The 27,171-nt window shown below is 41.4% G+C and overlaps 1 protein-coding gene across 1 annotated transcript in view; it reads right to left on the bottom strand.

The window, feature by feature from the left end:
* The window catches only part of brinp3a.2 (bone morphogenetic protein/retinoic acid inducible neural-specific 3a, tandem duplicate 2), a 109,395-nt gene that overhangs the window by 69,179 nt on the left and 13,045 nt on the right, over positions 1 to 27,171 (bottom strand). Inside the window, exon 2 of the mRNA XM_015971156.3 lies at positions 3,782 to 4,145. Coding sequence (XP_015826642.1) covers positions 3,782 to 4,002 — 221 coding nt within the window. The 5' untranslated portion in view covers positions 4,003 to 4,145. The remainder of the gene's footprint in view (positions 1 to 3,781; positions 4,146 to 27,171) is intronic.

Here is a 27,171-nt window from a genome sequence, read left to right as displayed (position 1 = left end):
GGATCAGAAAAGCCTGACAGATCTACGTCACACTGTCATTTATCATTCATGGACTCATCCATCTTGACTCCCGACGGGGAAGGCTGTTGTTGGTTTAGCGTCCAGGAAACAGCAGAGAATGTCTCAGCTAGTAGAAGCTACCAGTAGCATTAGCAACTCCACCACACAGCGGAACTCCTCCAGGCTTATGTTATTTGTGAAGATAAAACAAAAACGTTACGAGTCAGCTTGTAACGAGTCATGTTTCTGTTGTCCAATCAGAGGCCAGATGTCCAAATATCAGGAAATAAGACTCCAAATCCTGTCGTCTGAAGCTATTTTCTCCTCCAGCTGACTTGTACTTCCTGAAACAGAAGCATCTGAGTATGACTTACAAGGCATTCATTCCTACTAGAGACCAATGCAAATGTATTGTTCAAAGGAGTGTTCCACATCTATAAAATACAGCAGCAAAAATGTTATCTTCAAAAATTCAACAGCAGAATTTCAACTGCAAAAATTCAAGAATCGGCGTGTCCTCCTGGTGACCCAAGCCAAAAGGATCGTCACTCGATCAAGTTAAGCGGCTTTTAGCCAATAAAACTGAGCAGGGCTCAAACCTGCAACCTTCCAATTACAGGCCGAGCACTTAACTCCTGTGCCACCGTCACCCCACAGTTTGCTTTCCGTAGTCCACACTCTTCCTTTGAATGGTCAATATTGGTAAAATGTGTCCAAATCTGGCTTCATTTCCTGATTCAACTCATGTTGGCTCTGTGAGTTTACACCATGCACCAATTCCTGTCCCCCGCTCCTCCGAGCAAAGGGCTCATCGAAGAGTTAACCAATCACGTGCGACTTAAATACGGAGAAAAAGAAAGGGAGTGAAAGGGAAAAATTACCTCAGATTCGGAGTTATTAACATAATTAATTTTAAACTGAGATACGATGAAGTTATGGCCTTTTTTGTCAAATCTAGATAATAATAATCTCACAATCTGTTTTTTTCTGGCAGTAGTTAAGGTTGGTTAGCTGTGGTTGCGGTCTTAAATGGAATGGCTTACACAAGTTAATCGGTTAGATGTGAAAACAGAGATTAGATTAGATTGATTTTCAAAACATGAGAGACCACACGTGTGGTGATAAAAATCACTGATGGACCAGTTTTGGTCCTATTTTTTGTATTAGGCAGCAGCTCAGAGTCTAGCTCAAACATAGCAGAGGAGGAGTCTGCTGTATGCTTCCATCACCTCGCTTTCTGATTGGCCACAAGTTACATTTAACAGGTAGCATGTTTGTTTGTCCCTGAAAATAAGCAAAAGACAATCCAGCATGTTGGAACGCCCGAATTTATGATCAGAGCGGCTCTGATGTCCCCCAGGACAGACCAGAGCACTTGAAACATACCACAAAAGGTAAGATTATCTGATAAGATTATCTTTAGAGCCATTACGGTAGTCATATGCAACCTTCAGATCCTTAAAGAGCAAGTCACCCCCAAATCCACTTCTTTTTTGCTGATAAAACTATATTAATAAGTGTCTAACCATGCTGTAGACACATGCAGTCAATAATTTGGCACTTTAGTGCATCTTAGTTAAAATTTAAATATTCCGCCTAAAACTGTCATTTTTGCACAGTTGTCAGGTAAAAACTCTGCATTGCATTTAAATTTAACTTGCCATTGCTATAGGATAAGAAGTACACTATGATGTCAGCTGGTACATTATGAGGTCACAATGTCTTGTGTGTGTGTGTGTGTGTGTGTGTGTGTGTGTGTGTGTGTGTGTGTGTGTGTGTGTGTGTGTGTGTGTATTTGTTATTTTTTGCATTTTTCAAACAGTAAGTGTGAGTGGAGCAAGATTCTGGCAGGGGGTGACTTGCTCTTTGAGAATCCTGTCCCTCGAGGACTCCTCTCCTGCATATTTTGCTGTTTCCCTGCTTCAACTCACCTGGTTTTAATCAGCAGGCGATTAACAGGCTCACTCAGTGCCTGATGAGCTGCTGAACAGGCGATTAAACCACTGATTCAGGAGTGTTGAAACAGAGAAAGGACCAACACATGCAGGTTTCGTCTCTCGAGGACCACGGTTCCCCACCCCAGCTTTAGATTGGTGTGAGGGAAGGAACGGGTCACCTATCATCATCCCGATCTTGCTGTGTTCACATGGCTTAACCCTCAGGCTTCATTAGGGACATTTTTGTCCATTTGGACAGTTTTTTGTTTTTCTTTTTGACGCCCTTTCACCACCGTTTGTGCACGTGGAACCAAATTTAGTCGCAAAACCTCTCTCTGGACAAATTTTGAAATTCAATTTGGAATTTTTGAAATAGACCAAGGGAACACTATGAAAGAAAAAAACACTACTCTTGAGACTTGAGCAGTGGTTCCTAATCTGGGGGTCCCGACCCCCACATGGGGGCGCCAAAGCCTCTCAGTGGGTCGCCCGGACCTCTCCACTTTAAGGGGTTAAAACTTCATTTATTACTTGTTTATAGCCTACATTTTGCTCACTTTTTTTTCATGATGAAAAGTTTACTGATATTAAGACAGGAAATAATTAGTACAGAAAAAGCAACACACTTTAAAGAACATTTTGCTCAGCTCACTGTTTTATTTTCAAGTGTCAAAAGTTCATTAAAGATAGGACTGGTTGATTAATCACAGCCTTTACAGTAAATAATCTAGTATAAACAGTAATATACACATTTAAGTACATTTTGCTCAGTGTATTTTTATGTGTCAAACGTTTATTGTAAGGAATGATTGATTTATCAGTGTTTACAAGAAACAATGTGTTCAGAAAAGTAATACAAACTGTCAAGCACATTATGCTCTGTTTGGTTTTGTTAATGACTTTGTTCTGTACTGGAGCCTACTATTACTGTTATCTATTGAATCAAATCATATTAAAATGTGCTTGAACAATTTTATCATTTCTTAATACTGTTTGTACTGGAAGAGAGAATGGGAGGGGGTCGTCAAAAATTTTACTGGTAAAAAAAAAGGGGTCCCTTGGGAAAAAGGTTGGGAACCACTGCTTTAGAGGGCAAAAACGTCCGCTTGTAAAAAGTGGCTATAAAAAATGTATACATGAATTTTTTTTTTGCTTTTTTTTTTCAAAGATCTGTTGAACAACTTCAGCCCTGTTCAAACATGTAAAAATGTCAATCATTTTGAGGCTTTTAACCCTTGAAATGCCAGTTTGCATACTCAAAGTCAATGCTGTAATTTATGGAAAAAAACACAAAAAAACTGAGTTATTTTCTAAAAAAGAATTTTTTTTCACCTGGGGTGTTTAGTGCAAATCAGTCTTGATTATGTTATGAAATATCTAAAATTTTGAATTTTTTTTTGCATTTATAGTGTTTACATAGCAACAGATTTAAAATGTACTATGTTTTGGTCCTCTAATGACTTTTGTATGAAAATTAAAGTGACATAACAAGCCTCTGCAAAAAAAACATCTAATGCAGATTTATTTTCAGGTGTAGGAATTCACAGTCATGCAAGATGAGTTATTATAGTAATGCTGCTTAGTTTCAGAAGCTGTTGATGCAAACAGTTAAGCATTAGATCAGATAGAAGCTGTGGAAACTGGTTGATATTCCAGGAAACAACATTCACCCTCTATCAGTAAAGTGTCTCACAAAGTGAGTCGTTTTGTGGCAGTCACAAAATGTGTTTTTAAACTATCGATCAATTTGTGCAATTGTAGGAGCTTTCCAAGTCTCTCATGGAGATGGAGAGATGATTTGAAAGTGTAAATACACAGTAAAGTGCCTCTCTATCATAACCCACCTGTAGATCTTGTATCTGGTGGAGAAGCCTTGTCGGTTCTTCTCCACGAAGTCGATGTACTCTGGGGAGTGGTGGAATGGTCCCTTATCTGAAAGGAGCCAGTCCAGAGGTCCCCCCGGTCTGTCATTAGGTAGGCTGGACGCCGCTGCTGTTGCTGTTGCACCGGATCGTAAACACACCCAGCAATGAAGGCTGAGGCTGATGATGCCCCATAGAGCCATCAGCGATGAGGGGAGGGAGGGATGAAGGGCAGTGGAGGTGGTGGGGGGGTGGGGGCGTTCAGCAGACCAATACGCCTGTCATTAGCTGGCTCCTCCACTGGGATAACAGGGGGACCTGCATCACCTCAATGGCCCCCAAACACCTACAAAACCAAACCAAACAAAAACAAAAGTGGGTTATAAATAGACACGGGCACCAGCCGGCATTGTGGAAGACATAAAAGACAAAAGTGCTCTTAGAGCTTTGAGAGGAATGAAGGCAAACCTGCTTTCTAAGGTTTGCTAATTAGTTTTGCTGCTTGTGGAAGTCTTAATTTATATTTGTACAGAAACCCCCAACAGCATGCTTACAGTGTCTAGGCCAAGGAAACAGCAATAACCAAAAACTCACTGGGAGTTTTGTTCATTTAAATGTTAAAACAGATTTAATAGACATCATTTATGTTTACTCATTTAGATTATTCACTTTAATCCACAGGAACCTTTTTTGGTTTTAACCTAACGTGCATGTGTTTGGTCTGCACGAGGACAACGTGCTCAAAATATGCAGATTTGAATCTGCAACCTTCCTGCTGCTCTGCCACCGTGCAAAACCAAACAAAAATCATAAAACGCATAGATAAAAGGACAAATCTGACAAAAGAGGTGACCACATTGTCAGCAGATGTGTGAGGTTTCTTACATGAATCAGCTATTCCAAATGCATTTTATGCACAGATCATTTCAGCACCAAGAGACGCTGGCGCATCACAAAAAAAGCTAAAAAGAGGATTAAAGTCTCAAAACCACAAAAACCACAACAGCTTTAAGTATTTCGTGAGAAAAATATACTTTCTTCATCATTTCTCTTGTTTTCAAGCAGATAAAGATTTTCTGGCTCCATAAAAATTATATTGAGCTGCAGAGGTGGTAAACAAGGGCGTTTTCATTTGGGAAGGCTACACACCACCAAAACGACGAGTCAATGTGAGGAAAAATAAAATCGCTTTAAGTGAAAAGCAGAATGCACCTGTCCTAGGAGGATGTTTACCAGAACCTTTCATCCAGAAGGCGAAGAAACAGAGCTTTAACAAGCCGCGGGTGACTTTGATGGATGAGCCTCTGGTTCTGATGCTTAGTGGGATTTTTGTTTTGTGCTCACTAGATAATAATTATTGTCTTGCTTTTTTAAAAGCTCACTCATTGAGGGTTTTGCTGTGAGACTACAGCAGATCTAACGAGCATCGTAGAAAAGATCACACTCTTCATTCATGCCTTTGTTCAGACTTTAGGTTTGTCTCGATCTCCTTTTCGAGTGCTGTCAGTCATCCCGTGTGTGTGTGTGTGTGTGTGTGTGTGTGTGTGTGTGTGTGTGTGTGTGTGTGTGTGTGTGTGTGTTAGGCTGGTTTGAGTCCCATTACAGTATTCTGATGACAGTCTGCCAAGTTAACTCAGCCATGTGACTGCATGTGGGTGCAGCGGGTTTGAAGAATCACCGCACTCCGACAACACAGCCGACTGTACAGCTGCTGGGTGGCGGCAACAACAGGTTGAAAATGTTATATCACACACCATTATCTATTCATTCACTGACAGAGAAAAGCAAGGGGGTTAATTATTGAAAGTTAAGCATGCAGGAGAACTTTAATTTAGTAGTTTTAATGAGATGAGATCAGCGAGCAATTTGGAAATTGATTCCAGTCGCTCCCCAGACTCCACTTGTCAGACCCCTGTGTGTGTGTGTGTGTGTGTGTGTGTGTGTGTGTGTGTGTGTGTGTGTGTGTGTGTGTGTGTGTAAAATTCTACATATTCCATCATGTGTCAGGGTACCAATAATTAAAAGATAGCAGATTTAAATGTGCTGACGTGAGTCTTTATTTTATTTTATTATTTTTTAGATCACACCTTTGAAGTTTGTCACATCTATGTTAAAAAAGACAATTATAATCTTAAGAAAACCTTTTTTTTAAAGTCAAAGAGCAAATTAAATCCAGGAGGGCGGGTGTTTAATGGAAGTTTCAGATCCATACCATACCATAGTTTATTTATATTGCACATTTAAAACGCAGCATGGGAGCTGGCCAGAGTGCTGCACAGGCTAAAACAAAACGCGACCATTCTAAGGAACTAAAACAGAAGATAAAAAAAAACAGTCAAAGCAGATAAAACATGATGAATACTAAGAACACATTAAAACACTAAAACGAGTCACTGTCTAAAAGGCAAATCGCAAAAGTGGGTCTTTAAACGAGATTTAAAAACCGCCAGTGATGGAGCCTGCCGAACTCCAATGAGCAACGAGTTCCACCCCGCGATTTGTATCACATCCGCGGCGTACACAGCAGCAAAAGGTCAGCTGACCTCAGCGTGCGCGTGGGTACATAGCGAGTGAGCAGGTCAGAGAGATAGGGAGGTGTCGGGTCGTTGAGTGCTTTAAATACAAACGTCAACAACTTAAACTGTACTCTGAAAATGACAGGGAGCCAGTGAAGATGTGCCAGGACAGGGGTAATACGGCTACGTCGGTGTGTATTCGTCAAGATCGTCACGGGCCAGTCTCGGCTGCATCATGGGTCGTATCTGGTTCCTGCCAGCTGTTTCTACAGAATGTTGCCAAACTACTCTCCTCCTTTGGACTAAGATATCTCAAATCTTGTGTCAACTGAAGTTTTAGAGCACAAGTCAAACATTAAAGTTAAAGACACAAATTTAAATCTGTAAGTAAAATCTGAAGGTTTCTCGGCCACAGATGATCATCAGTACATATCTTATCCATGTACATTATAACTTTTTGGTCTTTTTACAGTAAAAACTAGGGATGCTCTGATATTATCTATCTATCTATCTATCTATCTATCTATCTATCTATCTATCTATCTATCTATCTATCTATCTATCTATCTATCTATCTATCTATCTATCTATCTATCTGTCTGTCTGTCTGTCTGTCTGTCTGTCTGTCTGTCTGTCCGTCTGTCCGTCTGTCTGTCTGTCTGTCTGTCTGTCTGTCTGTCTGTCCGTCCGTCCGTCCGTCTGTCCGTCTGTCCGTCCGTCCGTCTGTCCGTCCGTCCGTCCAACATCACACGTCTCCTGTCATGGATGCTTAAGCTTTAAACATTATCAGCGCAAGATTGCAACTACTTCCATTTAAGTTAATACGTAGAAAAAAAATGCCATGTTTGATTTCTTTCCAACAGCAGCTAAAGGACATTCTCCCTGAGATAATCCCCATTAATGCTCTGGGGTGCCTTTAGGCCGAGGATAATATTTGAGGTCATGATAGGAAAAAGTCTGATTAAAAAATTAATAAATAGTACAGATGAATTAATGATTAAATGTTTACAATGTTTTAGGATTTGAAAAAGGATCAAAGTGATCCATTGTTACAAACAATCTTTGTTATGTTGGCTGTGTCTCAATTCAGGGTCTGCATCCTTCGAAGGACCCAGCCTACCCGGCCGACGTGGGCTGCGTCCTCCGTCGGCCGGATAGACCGGATGTTAACGGCTGTGAATTTGGACAGGCCTAGCCTTCATGAACTCCCTCGGCGAACGTTCCGTCGCCTAGCAACCGTGGAACCGCTGGGCAGAAGGGAGAAGGAACTTTAAACGATGGAGCTCGACGTTTTATTTAGCTTTTTTACCCCCAGAAACCCAAATTTAGAAAACAACTGCAAAATCTTTTTTTAACCTTTCACATGTTGTTCTAGGCCAGATAAACGGGCCTATTTACACATTTTAACAGCCAATAGTGTTGCAGAACTGAACAATAGGACCTATTAGCAATGTAAATGTGGTTTTAAAAAGAAAAAAAAAGGGGGAAGGTTTATTTTTGTAGACGTAAATCTGATGTTGTAATATTACAACCGTGGGTCTCTGGGGGTTAATCATTTCCTTGACTATTGGAGAGCTAATTCAGAGAAAATACTTTAGACAAGCTGAGCCTGAGCAAAGATGTGATAATAGTTTTTAATACTTTCTAAGGGTCTTCATTTGACCAAAACCGATTTATCACCTTTTAAGACTTTTCAAGACCCAGCGGGATACCCTCTAGTAAACAATTCTCCTTTGTAAACAAAAATAAAATTCAAGAGTTTAATGCAGAACTGATTTTATTTAGATATTTCATTTATATGTACATGTTTAATCTTCCTTAACCATTTTTTTCTAGCAAAGTAAAAAGCTGTCAAAGTTCTTCCTTCTCTCCTGTGCCCTCTACAGCCTCATGTCCTCCCAGATCAGCTCCAGAAGCTTGTCATCGCTGGCACCTTCCCCTGGATGCCCATTTTCTCCAGAATAGTCTTAACAAACATGTAAGAAAAGAAACAGGAAGAGAAAAGAGGACAACGGGTTATTCCTTTCATGTTTTCGCAGAAAAAATAAACTCAAACGAGTTTTTAAATTATGAGATGTTATTGTACCTCCATGCCACAGCCGCCGAATACTTGGCTCCAGTGATGATGTGGTCCATCTCCGCCCTAAGCTTAATAAATTCCCTGGTTTTCTCTTTTGTTACTAAAATACAAACTTCTATTAAAATCAGGGGGAAACGTAGCGGGAGAAGTACGACACCGAGCGCGGCCGAACATACGAGCCGAGACCGCAATACAAGCACTTTTACTGTTACATTTCTAACTAAAATAACGTTCATGTATCACAAAAAGTCCTTAACCTAACAGTTTTCAAGTTTATACTGACATTTATATGCGCAATCCTCTCCGACAGCTCCCGCTTCACTGTCCTCCATTGTTTTTAAGTTTTTCTGCCGGCCGGCCCGCAAGGCATCTTGGGAAATGCTACCTATTGAAGGACACACCCGACCCATCCTTCATTCAGGCGAAAAGAAGGCCGCATTCGTCGACCGCATTTGAAGGAGTCTTCGAATTGGGACAGGCCGAGTCGCGGCGCTGTGACGTAACCGGCCGACGAATCCGGCCGACGTAGGATGCAGACCCTGAATTGAGACACAGCCTTTGTCTGTGCCAAACACAACAGAGTGAGCGCTCACACCTCAGACCTTTCACTGATGTAGTTTTTGTTTTCTCCGATATTTATGTCTGACATTTAGGCAGAAACGGGACAATAAACGGATCATGAACATGCTGATTTTGCTGTCTTTATTTGTGTCTTGGAGAACATTTGTTTAGGGAGTGTTTGGGCATGCGATAAAGTTTCTTTGATAAAGTGTAAGCAGCGTGAGCGTACACATGCTAAGCTAAGCTGATTGCTAAGTGCAACGCTAAGCTATGTGTATTGGTCTGTAATGTATTTTTTTTTGTTTCTGTATTTTGTACTTATGGTGATAAAACATTCATAAAGATCTTCATTTAAGAAAATAAATACTTGAGTGAACATTCCCGTGCTTGTTTTAGTTGGTTGCTAGCTGCTAGCTACACACAGCTACAAGCTCTAAAGGACACTATGGGTGTTTCTCAATGCCAAGGAACCTTGCCTTGATGTCTTGGCCCCGCCCCGGTTGCCTAGGAGATTCGTCATAGGGAGCCGCCAAGACTTGTTCCAATTTTCATGTTCTACCGAGGCGTGTGTTCTCCGTTTGTTAGCCGTTTAGCTAGCTGAGCAAGGATACATGGGAGGTGTCTTGTAGCCTAGCCTTGGTCAAAAATTTCCCAGAATGCTGTATTTTCAAAAGGACGACGGATCAGAAGCCGGCAGCTACTTCAGGGACAATTTTCAAATATAAGTCAACTAATTTAAAAAGTTTTTTTGTTTTTAGATACAAAGAAGTTATCTGTTGTTGGTTAGTTGCTTAGTAGTTGCCGCTTCGGTGGCTAGCGGGTAGTAGCTCAATTATATATTTAATTTAATAAACATATACACAATTTAAAAAGTAAATGTCTCATTATATATTTATATTGAAACTACTACGTATAAAATATAACGTTATCTCCTGTGTCACGTGACGTTACGTGACCGCCGTGGAAGCCGCGGTCACGTGATGCAAGTCTTTTCCATTTAAACATTTTCTTTGACCAAGGAAGGACAGTGTCCTCGTAAGCAAGGCGCCTGGCCTCGCAAGACATCGCCTCGCAAGGCCAGGCACCTTGACATTGAGAAACACCCTAGATCCTCTATACAGGGCAAATTCCTAAATATTCACAAGTTGTTCCAAATTAAACTAAAATATTTTAAAAACTAAACCTTAAATCTGTCATATTTTGGCCTTTTGAGAGAGAGGAGATGAAGCCAGAGTTTGATGGGTGCATGGTATGTAAAAATTGAGCCACTAAAGGAATAAAACCAATACCGATATTTTCTGATATTAAATTTTAAGGCTAATATAATCTGATAATATTGGTCAACGAATAATATCAGACATCCCTAGTAAAAACACAAAAATGCTGTTTGACTCAGATGTACAGAAGTGTTTTCATCTGATGGGGGGAGATTTATGAGTCTGTAGGGAACCGTTCTCTTCTGTTGTTTAATCTAGAAATATGATGCACTAATTTAATTTCTTCTTTGCTTACCCACCACACTTATCCTGATTGCAAATGTGAAATCATGCTGGGAACAATCTCTCAAGTCTACAGCTTAGAAATTTTTAAATATTAACTTTGAAGTATTTTAAGTGGTCTGTATTTGTATAGTAACTTCTGGAGTCCTGCAACCCCCCCCAAGGTGCTTTACTACACACCATTCACCCATTCAAACAAACATTTACGCACAGATGTAGCCACAGCTGTTCTGGGACACGCTGACAGAAGCAAGGCTGCCATACATTGGCAACACCAGCAGGCATGGAGGGTTGAGGGTCTTGCCCAAGGACACAACAACTGTGACACACTGGGCACAGCGTGAACCTGCAACCCTCCGGTTACGGGGTGGGCACTTAACTCCTCTGCCACCATCGCTGTCATGTCTTGTCCTCCTGAACAGCCTATGTTTAGAGAAAGAGCATTCTACTGCTCCAATTTCCAAAATGTCCCAAAAGTTCATGTAAATGTATTTTCATATTCTTGAACGCGACAGTCATTTGTGCTGCTATTAACACTTAGTGACGTACGATTGTTATTTGATGATACTTGAGTCCAGACCATCAGGAATTGTGTTGCATTTTTCTTAATTTTTTTTCTTTAAATGATCAATAAACAAACAAACAAACAAAAAAAGGCAATGGAAGGATTCATGAAAGAAAGAAACACCTGCATGACCTGATGTGACTTGTAGGAGACCGGAGGTATTTCTTTTACATTTTTTACTTTTCTAAAGAGGTGACAATCCATTCCTATAGCAGGTGCATATAAAATCTGTCAATAACTCTTTAGTTTTAAGCAGCTCACAAAAACGTCTAAGTGCTTCATGCATGACCTGGCCACCATATTTGCATTACTCATATATATATATATAGCTATTTAATTGTTTATTTATTTTATCCGTGTCCTGTCTGACTGTGAAGCAAACAGAATTAATGTCTGAATGCTGGTGACAAACCTTACAGATTTACTCTCAGGTGGAGCATCAAAGCTTCTGCTTTTAATGTCACGCCTGATACTTAAAACTTTATTTCGCTTCCAAGCCCAACAGGCAGGGAACCCTATTGTTTTTGTACGGATTTTTCATTACTTTTCCGGCATTATTCTTCTCCGCTAATTCCACATAGGCGCAAGAGCCAGAAAATGCCAGGAAAAATCTAACATGGCAGTCTGATAGAAAATCCTGACCGCTACTCAGATTCAAAAATTCATACCCAGAAAACACTAGGTGGCGCTTTTGTGAAGGTCGATACGTTTTAGCTAATAACTCCCAAACCATACAGGTGCTGGCCAGTAAATTAGAATATCATCAAAAGGTTGAAAATATTTCAGTAATTCCATTCAAAACGTGAAACTTGTACATTATATTCATGCAATGCACACAGACCAATGTATTTCCGATGTTTATTACGTTTAATTTTGATATTTATAGGTGACAACCAATGAAAACATCAAATCTGGTATCTCAGAAAATTAGAATATTCTAAAGGCCAATGAAAAAATGTTTGTTTCTCTAATGTTGGCCAACTGAAAAGAATGAACATGAAAATAATGTGCATGTATAGCACTCAATACTTAGTCGGGGCTCCTTTTGCCTCAATAACTGCAGTAATGCGGCGTGGCATGGACTCGATCAGTCTGTGGCACTGCTCAGGTGTTATGAGAGCCCAGGTTGCTCTGATAGTCGTCTTCAGCTCCTCTGCATTGTTGGGTCTAGCGTATTGCATCCTCCGCTTCACAATACCCCATAGATTTTCTATGGGGTTAAGGTCAGGCGAGTTTGCTGGCCAATCAAGGACAGGGATACCATGGTCCTTGAACCAGGTGCTGGTGGTTTTGGCACTGTGTGCAGGTGCCAAGTCCTGTTGAAAGGTGAAGTCTGCATCCCCATAAAGTTGGTCAGCAGCAGGAAGCATGAAGTGCTCTAAAACTTCCTGGTAGACGGCTGCATTGACCCTGGACCTCAGGAAACAGAGTGGGCCAACACCGGCAGATGACATGGCACCCCACACCATCACTGACGGTGGAAACTTTACACTGGACCTCATGCAACGTGGATTCTGTGCTTCTCCGCTCTTCCTCCAGACTCTGGGTCCTTGATTTCCAAAGGAAATGCAGAACTTGCTTTCATCAGAAAACATAACTTTGGACCACTCAGCATCAGTCCAGTCCTTTTTGTCCTTGGCCCAGGCGAGACGCTTCTTGCGCTGTTTCATGTTCAAGAGTGGCTTGACACACGGAATGCGACACCTGAATCCCATGTCTTTCATGAGTCTCCTCGTGGTGGTTCTTGAAGCGCTGACTCCAGCTGCAGTCCACTCTTTGTGGATCTCCCCCACATTTTTGAATGGGTTTGTCGTCACAATTCTCTGCAGGGTGCGGTTATCCCTAGAGCTTGTACACTTTTTTCTACCACATTTTTTCCGTCCCTTCGCCTGTCTGTTAATGTGCTTGGACACAGAGCTCTGCGAACAGCCAGCTTCTTTAGCAATCACCTTTTGTGTCTTGCCCTCCTTGTGCAAGGTGTCAATGATTGTCTTTTGGACAGCTGTTAAGTCAGAAGTCTTCCCCATGATTGTGGTGCCTTCAAAACAAGACCGAGGGACCTTTTAAAGGCCTTTGCAGGTGTTTTGAGTAAATCAGCTGATTAGAGTGGCAGCAGGTGTCTTCTATATTCAGCCTTTTCAGAATATTCTAATTTTTTGAGATACCAAATTTGGAGTTTTCATTAGTTGTCACTTATGAATATCAAATTTAAATGTAATGAACATTGGAAATACATTGGTCTGTGTGCATTGCATGAATATAATGTACAAGTTTCACGTTTTGAATGGAATTACTGAAATATTTTCAACCTTTTGATGATATTCTAATTTACTGGCCAGCACCTGTAGGCCTTACCTTCAATAACTTTTTAATGTTCTTGATCCTTGGATCATTCTGCATCTTTTTTGTATTGGCCACGCCCATTTCCGCCCAACCTCATTTTTTGCAAAATCACAAAAAACACAAAATCTAGTTTTTATCACCAATTCGTCTTTTTTAGTCAAATCAACTTCAAATATGGGATATATGATCTATCAATGAAGATAAGTAATTGTCATGAAGAACTTTGAAGAAATATTGAAAGTTGCGTAAATGACACTATGTCAAATTCAATGCGCTAGCTAGCACATGTTCTAATTGATGATATCTCCACCATATTTTAAGTTTAGATGATGAGACTTTACAAAGTATGAGCTGTAAGTCACATCTACTCAACTTTGTTTTTATTCACCAATAGGGGGCACTCAACAGTCATAAAGTTTGTTTCAGCGAAACGGCTTGATGGATTTCTACTGGACTTGGCACAAATGTTTATTTTTGGACCCTTAAGCTATATTTTGAATTTATTTTAAAAAGTGGGCGTGGCTTATAGGCTTTAAAAAAATTTGCCCTTTAACTCATGAAAAATAAATATTCTAAACAGAAAGTTGCAGTTCATATTCGTAATAGTGTCATCTACAATCACAGAGAAAAAATTGAATTTTGTCCAATAGGTGGCGCTGTCATACCCAAACAATTATTTTTGGCAATTTTCTCCACATTTCTTCAGTAAAAAAACAAATTATCTCATCCGGTGTGTCCACTGAGTCAGTCAAATTTAAATGAGTGTTTTGAAAAATGTTTTAAACTTATGCTTATTAACAGAAATTTGCATAAAAAACGTACTTTCGTTAACTCCTCCCAGCCGTCAAACCCAATCAAGTCAAAACTTTGCCTGACAAGACGGGAGTAGTGGCTGACCAAACAATGTGGACAGATTTTTGACATTTTAATTATTTTATGAAACATGACTTTTTAAAATAAAATTGTTTAAATAAAAAAAAGTTTTATTAGTATAACTTTGAAAGGTTTTGACTTTTCTCAAAGCTGTTCATACCAACAGTACCTAAGGTCAGTTTAAGTGTATATGTTGAATTTCAGCTTGATCCAATAATAGGGGGCACTATAAACAGGTATGATTTATACTATTGAACTGGCTAAATGGATCTGCATCAAACTTTTTATTTATCATTATACAGGCTTAAGACTACAGTATCAATTTGGGAAATGATCAATTAAAGTGGGTGTGGTTTACGATCATTTAAATTTCAAAATTGAAAAGATTCCTAAAAATCATTATTTGCATGTAAGAGGCGAAAATCATAGCTCCGCGAAGAGGTTTGCCTTTTTTAAAGTGCATTTTTAGTCTAGTAGTTGTAGCGCAAATTTTGTTATGACAATCTTCTTGAAATTTGGCACAGAGTTCATTCTTAGGTGGTTTATGAAACACATAAAATGTAGTCTTGATTTGACCACCCCCTTGTGTTTAATATTAGAACTTATTTTTATGGACAGCCACTGATGCAAATATTATTTTATTGTAGGAAAAGTTAAACATTTATGATGCACCACAAAGGTAATCTGGGAATATTTTTAGATTTTTGTACAAAAGCATCGATTTTTTATGAATTTTTTACTTTCTGCCAGTTTTTCTGTATAGTTGGATAAAAAGGTAAATATTTTTTTTAGAATGCTTTTTTACGTATACAGTAAATATAAACCATTTATAACATTCCACATGCACCTATGCTGATCTGACAATTTTCTACTAATTTTAGAAAGTAGCAGTATGTTTTTTATGAATATTTTAATTTTGGGCGTGACCCTTAAAATTATATTTACCAATTTTTCTTTAAAAAAGCTTTGAATCTACTGATTTAAAAACAACATCATTGTATTCCGCAGGTTAACATTACCATGTGAGAATATTTTGGTAATTTTATGATGATGTATGGATATTTCAGGATTTTTTAAAATCATTTGATCGGTAAGTCACAAAATGAAACTCATAGCTTTTGTTGAAAATCTTTTAAATTATCAAGTATTTATGTTATTTCTAATATTCTGTTGATGTATATTTTATTGTTTAATAATATTTAGATCAAATATAGATTTTATAATTAAGTTTTTGTTTCGGTCAGTTTAATTGTACATCTCAATATATTTATTTTTTGAAAAAGCATTTAATTTAGAATCAATAAAATGACAAAACCTGATTTCTCATGACCTCATAATGATCCAAGAATATTTTGGAAATTTATTTAAAATCTTCGTCTTCGTCTTCCTCCGCTTATCCGGGTCCGGGTCGCGGGGGCAGCATCCCAACTAGGGAGCTCCAGGCCGTCCTCTCCCCGGCCTTGTCCACCAGCTCCTCCGGCAGGACCCCAAGGCGTTCCCGGACCAGATTGGAGATGTAACCTCTCCAACGTGTCCTGGGTCGACCCGGGGGCCTTCTGCCGGCAGGACATGCCCGAAACACCTCCCCGGGGAGGCGTCCAGGAGGCATCCTGACCAGATGCCCAAACCACCTCAACTGGCTCCTTTCGATCCGGAGGAGCAACGGTTCTACTCCGAGTCCCTCCTGAATGTCCGAGCTCCTCACCCTATCTCTAAGGCTGAGCCCGGCCACCCTACGGAGGAAACTCATTTCGGCCGCTTGCATCCGCGATCTCGTTCTTTCGGTCATTACCCAAAGCTCATGACCAAAGGTGAGGATTGGGACGTAGATCGACCCGTAAATCGAGAGCCTGGCTTTCTGGCTCAGCTCCCTCTTCCCCACGACAGATCGGCTCAGCGTCCGCATCACTGCAGACGCCGAACCAATCCGCCTGTCGATCTCCCGATCCCTCCTACCCTCACTCGTGAACAACACCAGAGATACTTAAACTCCTCCAAATAAATAAAATTTATTTTTAAAGAATTTCATAAACCTTGTCAGTAATATTGAAATGGTAAATGGTAAATAGCCTGTATTTCTATACTGCTTTTATAGGGTTCTACAACCCCCCAAGGCCCTTTACAACTCAATCAGTCTGTCACCATTCACAAACACAGTCACACACTGGTGGGCATGACTTTCACTGTAGCCACAGCTGCCCTGGGGATGAGGCAGCATTCTCTGGCCATAGTCGGGATCGAACACACAACCTTCCAATTACTGGAAAACCTGCTCCACTTCCTGTCCTACTGCTGTCCCATACAGCACATGACTTCACTGACTAAATCTCCACGATCTTTAAAAATTAAACGATGGAAATGGATTGTAATAGGGATTGAGATGTTATCGATGGCTATGAAGGATTTTCCTATTGGCTGTGCAAAAGGTTCAAGGAGATGTCCTGAGTGTTCATTTCATTCTGCCGGTTTAGAGAGCTGACACAACGCCTGCAGGAGTCTTTTATCCATTCAAACACCCAGTCACATGCTGGTGGAAATGAGCTACAATGTAGCCACAGCTTTCCTGGTGTGCACTGAGAGGCGAGGCAGCATTTTCTGTTCAGACTTGGGATCGATCTTTCAACCTTTCGATTACTGCACAAGCTGCTCCACTTCCTAACATCAGATTTTAACCATAGGCCCTATCAAATAAAAATGTTTTAAGCCTAGTCTTAAAAGTAGACAAAGTGTCTGCCTCACAGACTAAAGCTGGGAGCTGGTTCCACAAGAGAGGAGCCTGATAACTAAAGGATCTGCCTCCCATCCTATTTTTAGATATTCTGGGAACCACCAGTAAACCTGTAGTCTTAGAGCGAAGTGCTCGGTTAGGAACGTATGGAACAATCAGGTCACTGATGTATGATGGAGCTTGATTATTAAGAGTTTTATATGTGAGAAGGAGGATCTTAAAATCTATTCTGAATTTAACCGGCAGCCAATGTAGGGAAACTAAGACAAGGTTCTTCAGGAAGCTATCAGCAATGGGTACGGTCGTAAATATTCATCAGTTTGCCTCCAAACTTATGTAGAACACAAGGTATGAAGTCAGCTTAAACACTGGAAATATGCACAGCATTACTTTTAACTCAACACTGACAGAATTAGTGGAGCAAATCTCCCCAATCCCCTTTAAACTTTGTTTATTGTGAGCGCAGTCAGCCAGTGAGAGACTACTTCAGCTATTTCTGTTCCTACTCCAGCACTGCTGAATAGTTTATCTACTCTGAGACACAGAGAGCTCTGTCTTCACAGCGTTTCTGTTATCTTCTGCCATGCTCCACGTTTGAGCTCAAGCATTTCACTCTTCTGTTTACATCCCTGCCCTTCAGCAGCAAAGAGCCACAAAGTGAGCACAGACGCGCGTTGTGTGGTTTGTCAAAATTTCAGAGTCATGAGCAACTTTCTCACGGCACAACAGCTCTGCGAGTGCATCACGGACGATGCTGAATCTGTTATAGTGAACGCAGAACTGGTTTACTGCTCAGTTTTACTGGTGAAAATCGTTGCTTTTCACTGTGTGTGTTGTGTTTACAGAGTGACCTTGCACAGAGGGGACTGCATGGCATGTTAATATCAGAACAGAGCACAGAGGTCACATTAAAGACTCTTTAATCCTATCATTCCACAGGCAGCTTTCCAAAAGCTGATCCAGGAAAAACACGGCCACTTCCACTTCATGCACAGCCTTCTTTCTCCTTTTCCCATTTTTAGTGTTTTTTCGGTTATCGTCTCCTCTTCAAACAACCCACATCCCTCCCCTGCATCCTCAAATACCTCTAAAACCCAATTTTGTGTCACATCCTCCATATTTTACACACTCGCTGTGACAGTTCTTTTAGTAAACATCCATTTTCTGTCAGACTGGCCTGTGTAGGTTCTTTTTCTGACAATTCTATCCAAATAAAATAATCTATAATCCTCTATCAGCTCAGTGCGTGACATCGGTTGTACATCTTTTAAATTTGTGAGCATATTATTTCACATTCTTTTGCTTTATGCTAACACTGGTTTTCATCAAAATGCTCCTTGAGGCAGGAAACTCCATCGTCTAGAAATAGCATTTGAAAGGTTTGGGTGACAGAACAGGAAGGGAAATTCATGTAAAGCACAGAGCGAGCACCGAGGTTACTGCAGATCGACTCAAAAGTGATTTTGCACAATGCATGCTAGCAACAGCCCAGGGCTCCTTGGAGCCACTGTAGGAAAATGAAAGCTCTCGTTGTCGGTGCAAGGTCCTCTCAGTGGAGTTGTGACAGTAGATGATGGGGAAAAGATTTCTCACACATGAAATAATGAACATTTGATTTCCCAGAATATAAATGCAAAAAAATGTTACTAGCAGAAAGGAAGACAGCGCTCAGATTTTAAGGTGACAATGTGCAAAATTTACCTTTCGCATCCCTGTGGGTCCCTATGCCTCCACAAAAACTCCAAATATGGGAAAGAGAAACATTCATCTGTTTTCTGTCAGTGTTTGGTTTTAAGAATTATGTTGCTAAAACAAGCCATTTAAAAGACTCCCCATTTGTGATGTCACAAAGTAGAAAAGCATAACCTCTCACATGCAAAAGGGAGCAGCAACTCTACACTGAGCCCCTCCCATATGCCAGAGCTTCTCAGCTTATAGCAGCGTGAATGGAGGACGGGTGAGCGTGGCAGCCCCAGCTTGTTCTCCTGAAGTGACAAAACCCTGAAATGACTCATTCTGGAAGTTTCTGAAACTGTCGAGAACAAAAGTGCTAAAAACACTTCATGTGAGAGGAATTTACTGCAAAAGACTTCATGAATATGATTAGCATCAACCAAAGAACTATTATAAATGCAAAAAGTCATACTGTTCCCCTTAAAAAGAAGATCCACACCTGTGCTGCACATCAATGCCTGGCAGACTTTTACATTTTAATTGTATTTTTTAAAATAAAATTGCAAAACATCCAATTTGTTTCTCTCAAGGCTTCGTGTCACTCTCCGGGCCGGATCGGCAGGCACCATGTGCAGCCATGCACAACCCCTCAGCCTTGTCATCCGACAGGCAATTGTTTTTCATTTGTTTAAAAAATGCCTCTCTGCTCTGGCACTTGAAACAAAATGTTCCTTTGAGAAGCAAGGAAGCACAAAGACGTCAATTCATCTTTGGAATGACACCTATGACAAGGTCTTGTTTATTTCAGTGGTGAAGAAATATCCATCTGGAGGTATTCCTTGTTCTGGCAGTTCAGTACTGGGAGCTGGTGTAAAAACAAACAGCAACAGCGGATCAGACCCCATAGCCCCATCGTTAGGAACGGGTATAATCAGCAAGCACGACTGCAAGTCTCCAACTGCAAAGTTATTCAACAAGTCATCTGTGAATACTGCCATCACGTGCAGGTTTTAAAGTCTGGTCATTACTCGACCTAAAGGCCCAGCAGACGAAAGGCAGAGCAGAGTCCCCGTTATTTTGTTTTTCACGCAGCTCATTTAACGACTTCCTGTATAGTTGAGAGCAGCTTTAAATGGTTTTCTGACTATTTGTTTTATAACCTTAAAATTTTAATTAAAGGACTGCAGAGCCGTTGAAAAGGAAATCTATTCAACTTAATTTCAGGATTTTACTATCAGTTCAAGTTTTATTTACGTCAGTGTCTTGAGCTTAAAGATCAGAAAAAAGCTGCTAAATCTTTATTTCCCAAAAACAATTTCATCATCACTCCTAAACCTTGATTGTGTGTCTCTATATGAAGATGAAGCAGAAAAACAGTAAAGATGCAGAGACTAGGGCCCGACCGATGTGCTTTTTTGGGACCGATACTGATATAAAACTTTTAACAAAGGCAGATAGCCGATATAATGGCCGATAAATCTCCCTCACAAAAAAAAATGTTCTTAAGCTTAAACCCTTCATTCTCTGCCTTTTAGATGAAAACTTATTTCTCTATTACACACCAAAGAACTGTCTCAATAACTCACTAGGGTTTCCAGGTAATGTAAATAAGATTTACTTAGCAGATCTCAAAAACAACAGGACACACAAACTCAGTCACAGCATAAATCTAACATTCAAGTTTTTTCTTGTGAACTGGTTTCCACGAATACATTTTAACTTAAAGGAATATTCCGCCACTCAGTAAAACTGTGTCTTGTTAAGATTCCCCAGAGTTAGACAAGTCAGAAAAAGCATTTTATAACCAGCCCAATATGATCTGGCAGCAGTTGGTTTTCTTAGTTTAGCATAAAACAACGTAAGTGAATTCACATACATTGTAGTTTTTTTATGTAGGTGAATGCAAGCCTTCCCTTCCATTGCTTTATGCTAAACAACCGGTTACAACATGTTTTTTCTGACTTAGCTAACTCTGGGAAATGTAACAACACACACAAGTTTAGGGAAAGAAGATCCCGATAAGAATATTAAAATAATAAAAATGCAGCAATAAATAAAACGTAAGACTTGTGCTTGTAACAAAGTAACACCCTGTGGAAGTTAACTTGGTGAACGTATTCACCCTGGACAGGAAATAACTGCACATACGAAACATAAATAAGAATAAATAAATAAATAAAAAGTTCCAAAACAATTATTTGTGTTCAGAGTTCAAAGGAGTAGAGCCACACAACATGAGTTCATAAAGCTGGCACCATCTGCTGGATAAGTAGCACAATATCGGCCAATTCGGTCGTCTTTTTGGCTGATAGCTGATACTGTTAATGGCCCCAATTTCGGCCGATAATATCGGCGGGTCGATATTATCGACCGGCCGATATATCGGTCGGGCCCTAGCAGAAACTACCGTTGTTAAAAGAGATGTGTGTTTAACTTAGAAAATGTGGGTGGGCGCAATTTTAATTACTTGTCAACACAGCACATACTGGCAAAAAATGATTTAAAAATATGAAAAAAGTTGCCTAGTATGGTACATTAAAACAACTTCATGACTTTGCAAGCCAGGTTAATTTGAACATTCCTGACCAATACTGTAAATCAACTATTGATTAATTTTTAAACCTGCATATTAACATTTTCACATGCATTTTTATATAGAAAAACTGCTGATCTTACTTATAACCCGATCAAACAATTTACTTCAAGTTCTTAAAGTTTGAGTTGTTTCATTTTATTTGAACAAATTTGAATTTGTGTAAAATTAAAAAAAACTGGACAAGGCAAGATGGACAAACCAGTCATCAAAGCATCATTTCAGAGTGAAGAACAGCAGGAATGCAATCATATCAGAAATGAGTCCTACATCGAAAAGTTCTTCCTTGAGGCAAAACGATTTAAAAGAAAGTCAATAAAATGGGATGTTGAGCCAAAGGCATTTTTCATTACAAGCAGTAGTGGTGGTTACACAAAGCTATGACTTGCACAGCGTGAGGCTGGCGTGTCCTCCAGCTATCGGAAACATTTGTGGGAAATCCAGCCTCTCCTTGTGGAACATTTGGGCTGTGGATGATTAAAACACTGAGAAAAGTGAAATAAAACTGTAAATTAACTGTTTAGAGGTGCAGTAGTGTGTGTTTATATGGAACACTTTTGCCTTTTTGCTAATGTCAACTAGTAAAATAATTTTATTAGCCTCTGAAATGGATCCTGTTCCATCTATCAAACTGCCCTCTGCCCCGCTTTCACACAAAACCTCTGAAAGGTTTTGTCAAAACTAAGCTCTTTCTTTCTTTCTCTTTCACACATCAAACAGGATCAGAAAATATGTTTTTTGGCCCACATAGACTCCCATTAGGGATGAGCCGGATACTAGTTTCAGACGAGTACCCTGGTATGGATAAAGCATTTTTGACGAGTACGAGCATGAAACGAGTAAAACTCATAAATATATGTAATCGTGCCGAAGGGAAAATCCTCATTGGGTAACTGACTGTCTTCACGCTCTGTGACTGGCCAGTCACATAGAGCGCCCACCCCTCCCTACAGACAAAACTCTGCAGCCGGGAGCTCACAGCTCAGTCCGCGTCCGGTCCATCCACACACACAGACAGTAACGGATCTCTCTGTGCTTGCTTCACTGTTCACGTTTCTTCAGTACTCCATATGTTTTCTTCAGTTTGCTTCTTTTTAAAGTTACTTTAAAGTTATTTAAAGTTACTTTTTTCGTAACGTACATGGTGCATTTGACAAGACAGAGCTGAAAACGGCTCGTGCTGCGTCAGTCACTGCCTCCGCTCCTGTCGGGTTGTTTTTTCCTCTCTCTCTCTCCTCTTCCTCAGGATCCACTCCCTCTTTCCTATTCACTCTCTCTCTTTCTATGGGGGGGGGGGGGGTCCCACAAAAATGAACAAAAATAAACAATAATGAACAAGAATCTGCTTCTAGACCTGCAGAAATAGAAAGAGCAGAAAAAAAAGGGACACACAACAATACAACAAGATCAAGCTATCACTGCGTCAACCTGATGATGAAATATAAAATCAACAATGTTTAACTGAACAATCACATGATAATAAATCATAGTGCATTCAGTGGCAACGACAGCCTTAAGACCTGTGTTGAACGTGCCCAAGCCCATACTTTTGAGAGCACCATGTGAGCACCTGTGTGTGTACACACGCTTGTTTATGTAAGGTTTCTCTATAGGAGCGTCTAATAGAAAGTGTGAGGGACCACAGATCTGCCCCCAAAGATGTGTAGGAGATGGGAGGAGCTCCAAGTCCCAGAGATCCAGGCGCTGCCCCAGAACACAGGAACCCCAAGGAGACTGCAACCAGAAAGGCCCCCGCCCCCCTCTCAGAGGCACAGAGGATCGCCCCGTGGGGCCACAACCAGCAGCCAGCAGAGTCCCGGGAGATATCAGCGGCAAGCCCACAGGCCCGCCCGCAGCCTCCCACCGCCTAGCTGGCCGAGCCTGGGACCCAGCGACCCGGGACCCAGGGGCGACCACCCCCGCCGAGGACCCAGCAGAGCCCAGGGACCCAGACCCCACCAGGCAGCCACCGGGATTGATCAAGCAGACGCCAAAAATCTTAAACCCTCTGACCCGGGAGCCACGAACACTCAGGCAGACCAAGGCACCACACCCCACACCAGGTGTGGCAGGGGGAGGGGAGACGAAGATCTATATCATCAAAAGAAGTCCCAGGAGAGGGGAGGAGTCAAAGGCCCCACCTGACATATGCAGTCATACACAAACAGTCACACACTCCCTCTCTCATGCTCACACATGCACATACAACCCAAGACTTACAAAAATGCACGCCAAACACCATCTTATGCTCCCCATACACACCCTATTCACTCTGGTCCCGGTACTGCTGCACATTGGGTACAACTATCACCGGTTACCAGAGTTTGACCCTTTCTGCTGGGGTGCTGATGAGCAGGCTCCCCCGCCCAACGCTGAGCACAGCAACCCACCACCCCAGACCCCAACCAGACGGCCAGATCTCCCTCCTAGCCTACAGCCCCAGGAAGCCAAGCAACAACAGAGGTGTGCTAAAACCCCTAGTCTCCCTCCGCCTGCTCCAATATAGTGCTGTGTGTTGATGAGGTGTATTCCATGGCTGTCGTGAGCGGGCAGTGTGGGCATTGTCTGGCCTATGCCAGCTGATGCCACCGCACCACCCCACTTGCACCCACAGCCCTCGGTGTCTAAGTGCTGTTTGAAATTGGAAGTGGGCACCGGCACTCGGGAGGAGGCTGAGAAATCCCCCTGCCAAGTGCCGTTGAATGTGCTCACTCCCAAGGTCCTAAGTGTGTGTTTGCGTGGAATGTCGTCAGTGGAAGTGTATAAGGTGCAAATAAAATTGGGGGGCAGGTTGCCACAGTACTGCAGAAATGGGGTCCATATCTGCACTCCCTGACTTGTCCACCCCCCAAGGTCATATGTGCATGTTTGTGTGATGATGTGAGGGAGGAGGAGGAGAGAAATATGCGGGGATGGGGAGGAATGGCTGGTTGAGCTTAGCCCTCCAGGGAGCCAGCTCCCCCACTGGCCCCAATAGGCACCTCTGTTGTAAAATTACCACCCAGGGCATGGAGACCCCAGCCCATCCTGCCAGGGCCCAAAGCAGCAGCATTACAGAGCCTCACGGAGTTCGAGGGCACCAACCCAGCCCCACCCCAGCAGAATATCTATGTCCATCCCTGCATTTGCACAACTTCCAGAATATATAAGACATAGGACATCCAGGTAAGGTTGGGTCCTCCCCCTCCTGGACCTCCCCCTCCCCTGTGATGGAACAGCAGAGGAGCCAAGGTCTACCCGAGGCCTCTGAACCCGGGCCAGGCACTGCTGCATGTTCCTGCCTTCTTCCTGGCAGCATACATGTCAGGATCTGACCCCTAAGGCCCCGCCCAGATCCCCACATGGGGCCAGCCACCCACAACCCCGAGCCCACAGGCCCGCACCCAGACCCGCCCAGGGGCAATACAGCTGTCAGGCAGTGACCCATGGCAGCCCCCAAGACCTCCAAGGGGCCCCACTCACAACCGCCAATAGTCCACCCCCCGAGGCAACCCAAGCACCTCCAGAGGGGGCAACGGCCCCCCAGTCCCAGACACCCCCAGCGAAACCCACCTCCAGGGAACATCGGATACTCCAAACTCAGACCCCCCCCCCCCCCCCCCCCCCCATCATTCCGCAGGACAACATCAACGGTCCCCCATCATCGCTATGTGATGGAACCGATCAAAGGAGCCCAGAGAGATTGATTTGAAGTGGAAGCAGAGGCTAAATCAAGCGTAATATGATCTAACAAAAGATTTCTATACTGGTTAATGCAGAGAGTTTCTCTATTTTTCCAATTCAAGAGGATAGTTTTCTTAGCGACGCACATGGCAGTCAGAATTACGTGAACCAAAGATATTTCAATCGGGACATCGTCCAGGTTTCCCAGTAAACAAAGAGAGGGGGACATTGGGATATGACATTTCAGACATTTTGACAGATCCTTACATACTCTACCCCAAAATACCTGGACAGGTGGACAGGACCACAGTGCGTGAATGTAATTGTCAGGAATGTGGTTTGTGCAGTGTGTACATGCATCAGATGACACAAACCCCATCTTGAACATCCGATGACCTGTATAGTGTACTCTCTGTAGACTTTTGTACTGAATTAATTGTAAACTGGGGTGTCTGATCATTTTAAAAGTTTTTAAACAAGTTTGGGACCAGAAGTTCTGGTCAAAGCTAACTGATAGATCCACCTCCCATTTTTCAATAGGGATTGCAATTGTATCGTCTATTTTGGACAGTGTCTTATATACTTTAGACAGTAGTTTGGGGGGTTTGAGATTATAGAAGTCAAATACCCTTGGTGGTGTTTGTAATTCTATTTAATTGAGCTTAAATTTTTGTTTGACTACAGATTTAATTTGGTGATATTCTAAAAAGCTATTCTTATCCATTCCAAATTGGGAGACTGTTCGATTAAATGGGATGAAGTCCAATCCTTCATATAATTGATCCAGGTATAGGATTCCTTTATTTTTCCAGTCCGGAAGGTTCATCATTTGGTTATTTTGCAAAATATCAGGATTATTCCAGATAGGTGTGCGTCTGCATGGTACTAGTGAAGACTGTCTCATTTTTAGATACTCCCACCATGCTGTCAGAGAGGTGCTGATACTAATACTTTTGAAGCTTTCATGTTTTCTTATGCTTGAGCTAAAAAATGGTAAGTCTGAAAGCTCTATCGTATTGCAAAGTGTCTGTTCTATATGTAACCAGGACTCATATAGTGGGTTATCTTGCAACCATCTTGGTATATATTGCAGCCTGTAGGCTAAGAAATAATAATAAAAGTTGGGTAAATCCAGTCCTCCTCTGTCTTTGGTCTTATGAAGTGTTTTTAAGCTAATTCGTGGATGTTTATCCTGCCAAAGGAATTTAGTAGTCAACATTAATCAACATTAATAAGATAAATTGGGTGATAGCTGGTAGGAAATTCAGGGTCTTTGCCTGGTTTTAACAAGAGACTAATATTGGCTGAATTCATGTTTGGCTGTAATCTGCCGCTCTCTTCGATTTCCCCCACCATTCTGAAGAATGTTGGAGCCAGAATGATCCTGAATTCTTTGTAGAATTCTACTGGGAACCCGTCTGGACCTGGAGCTTTCCTATTCGTCATGGATTTAAGGGCTTCCCGGAGCTCAGCTGATGTTAGTGGTGAGTCCAGGACTGTAGTTTGGCTGATAATTTAGGAAGTGTTATCCTGTCAAGGAACTCATTGATCTTGTTATCTGATGGGTTTATCTGTGGTGAGTACAAAGTTTGGTAAAAGTCTCTGAAGGTGTTGTTTATTTTTTCAGGGTCATAAACTATATTCCCGGTTGAGTCTTTAACAGCAGATATGGTAGTTTTCTCTTTATTTACTTTTAATTGGATAGCTAAGAATTTACCTGATTCATTACTATGTTCAAAGTTTTCTATTCATAGTCTTTGTGCTAAAAATTGTGTCTTTTTGTCAATAATTCCAAGAAGTTCTAATTTAGCTTCACGTAATTTGCTCATTAACTCTTCTTCTGTGGATGCCTCTAAAGACTTAATGATTTCTTCTAACTCCTGAATACGTTTGTTTTCTGTTTTTTTTTTTCTTATGTGATGAGAAAAAGATTATTTTACCTCTCATCACTGCCTTTCCTGCCTCCCAGAGAAAAGATGCTGATGTTCCAGGCAGGTCATTATGTTCTAAATATAAAGCCCACTCCTTTTTAAAAAAAATCAATAAAACCTTCGTCTTTAAGCAGTGATGTATTAAACCTCTAGTTTTTGCTTGGTGGGATTGTCTTCTTGTTTACCAGAGTTAAAGAAACCGGAGCATGGTCGCTGACAGCTATGGGGTGTATCTCGGTGTCTGAAATGTCAGCCAACAATGAGCTGCTGACTAGAAAATAATCCAAATGTGAGTGAGAGTGATGGACGTGTGAGAAAAAAGTATACTCTCTACGGTTAGGATGAA

The sequence above is a fragment of the Nothobranchius furzeri genome, chromosome 8 (genome assembly GCF_043380555.1).
Source record: "Nothobranchius furzeri strain GRZ-AD chromosome 8, NfurGRZ-RIMD1, whole genome shotgun sequence".
In the NCBI taxonomy this organism is placed as follows: domain Eukaryota; kingdom Metazoa; phylum Chordata; class Actinopteri; order Cyprinodontiformes; family Nothobranchiidae; genus Nothobranchius; species Nothobranchius furzeri.
Note: the sequence above shows the minus strand (reverse complement) of the source record. Positions and strands in the feature narration are given on the sequence as shown.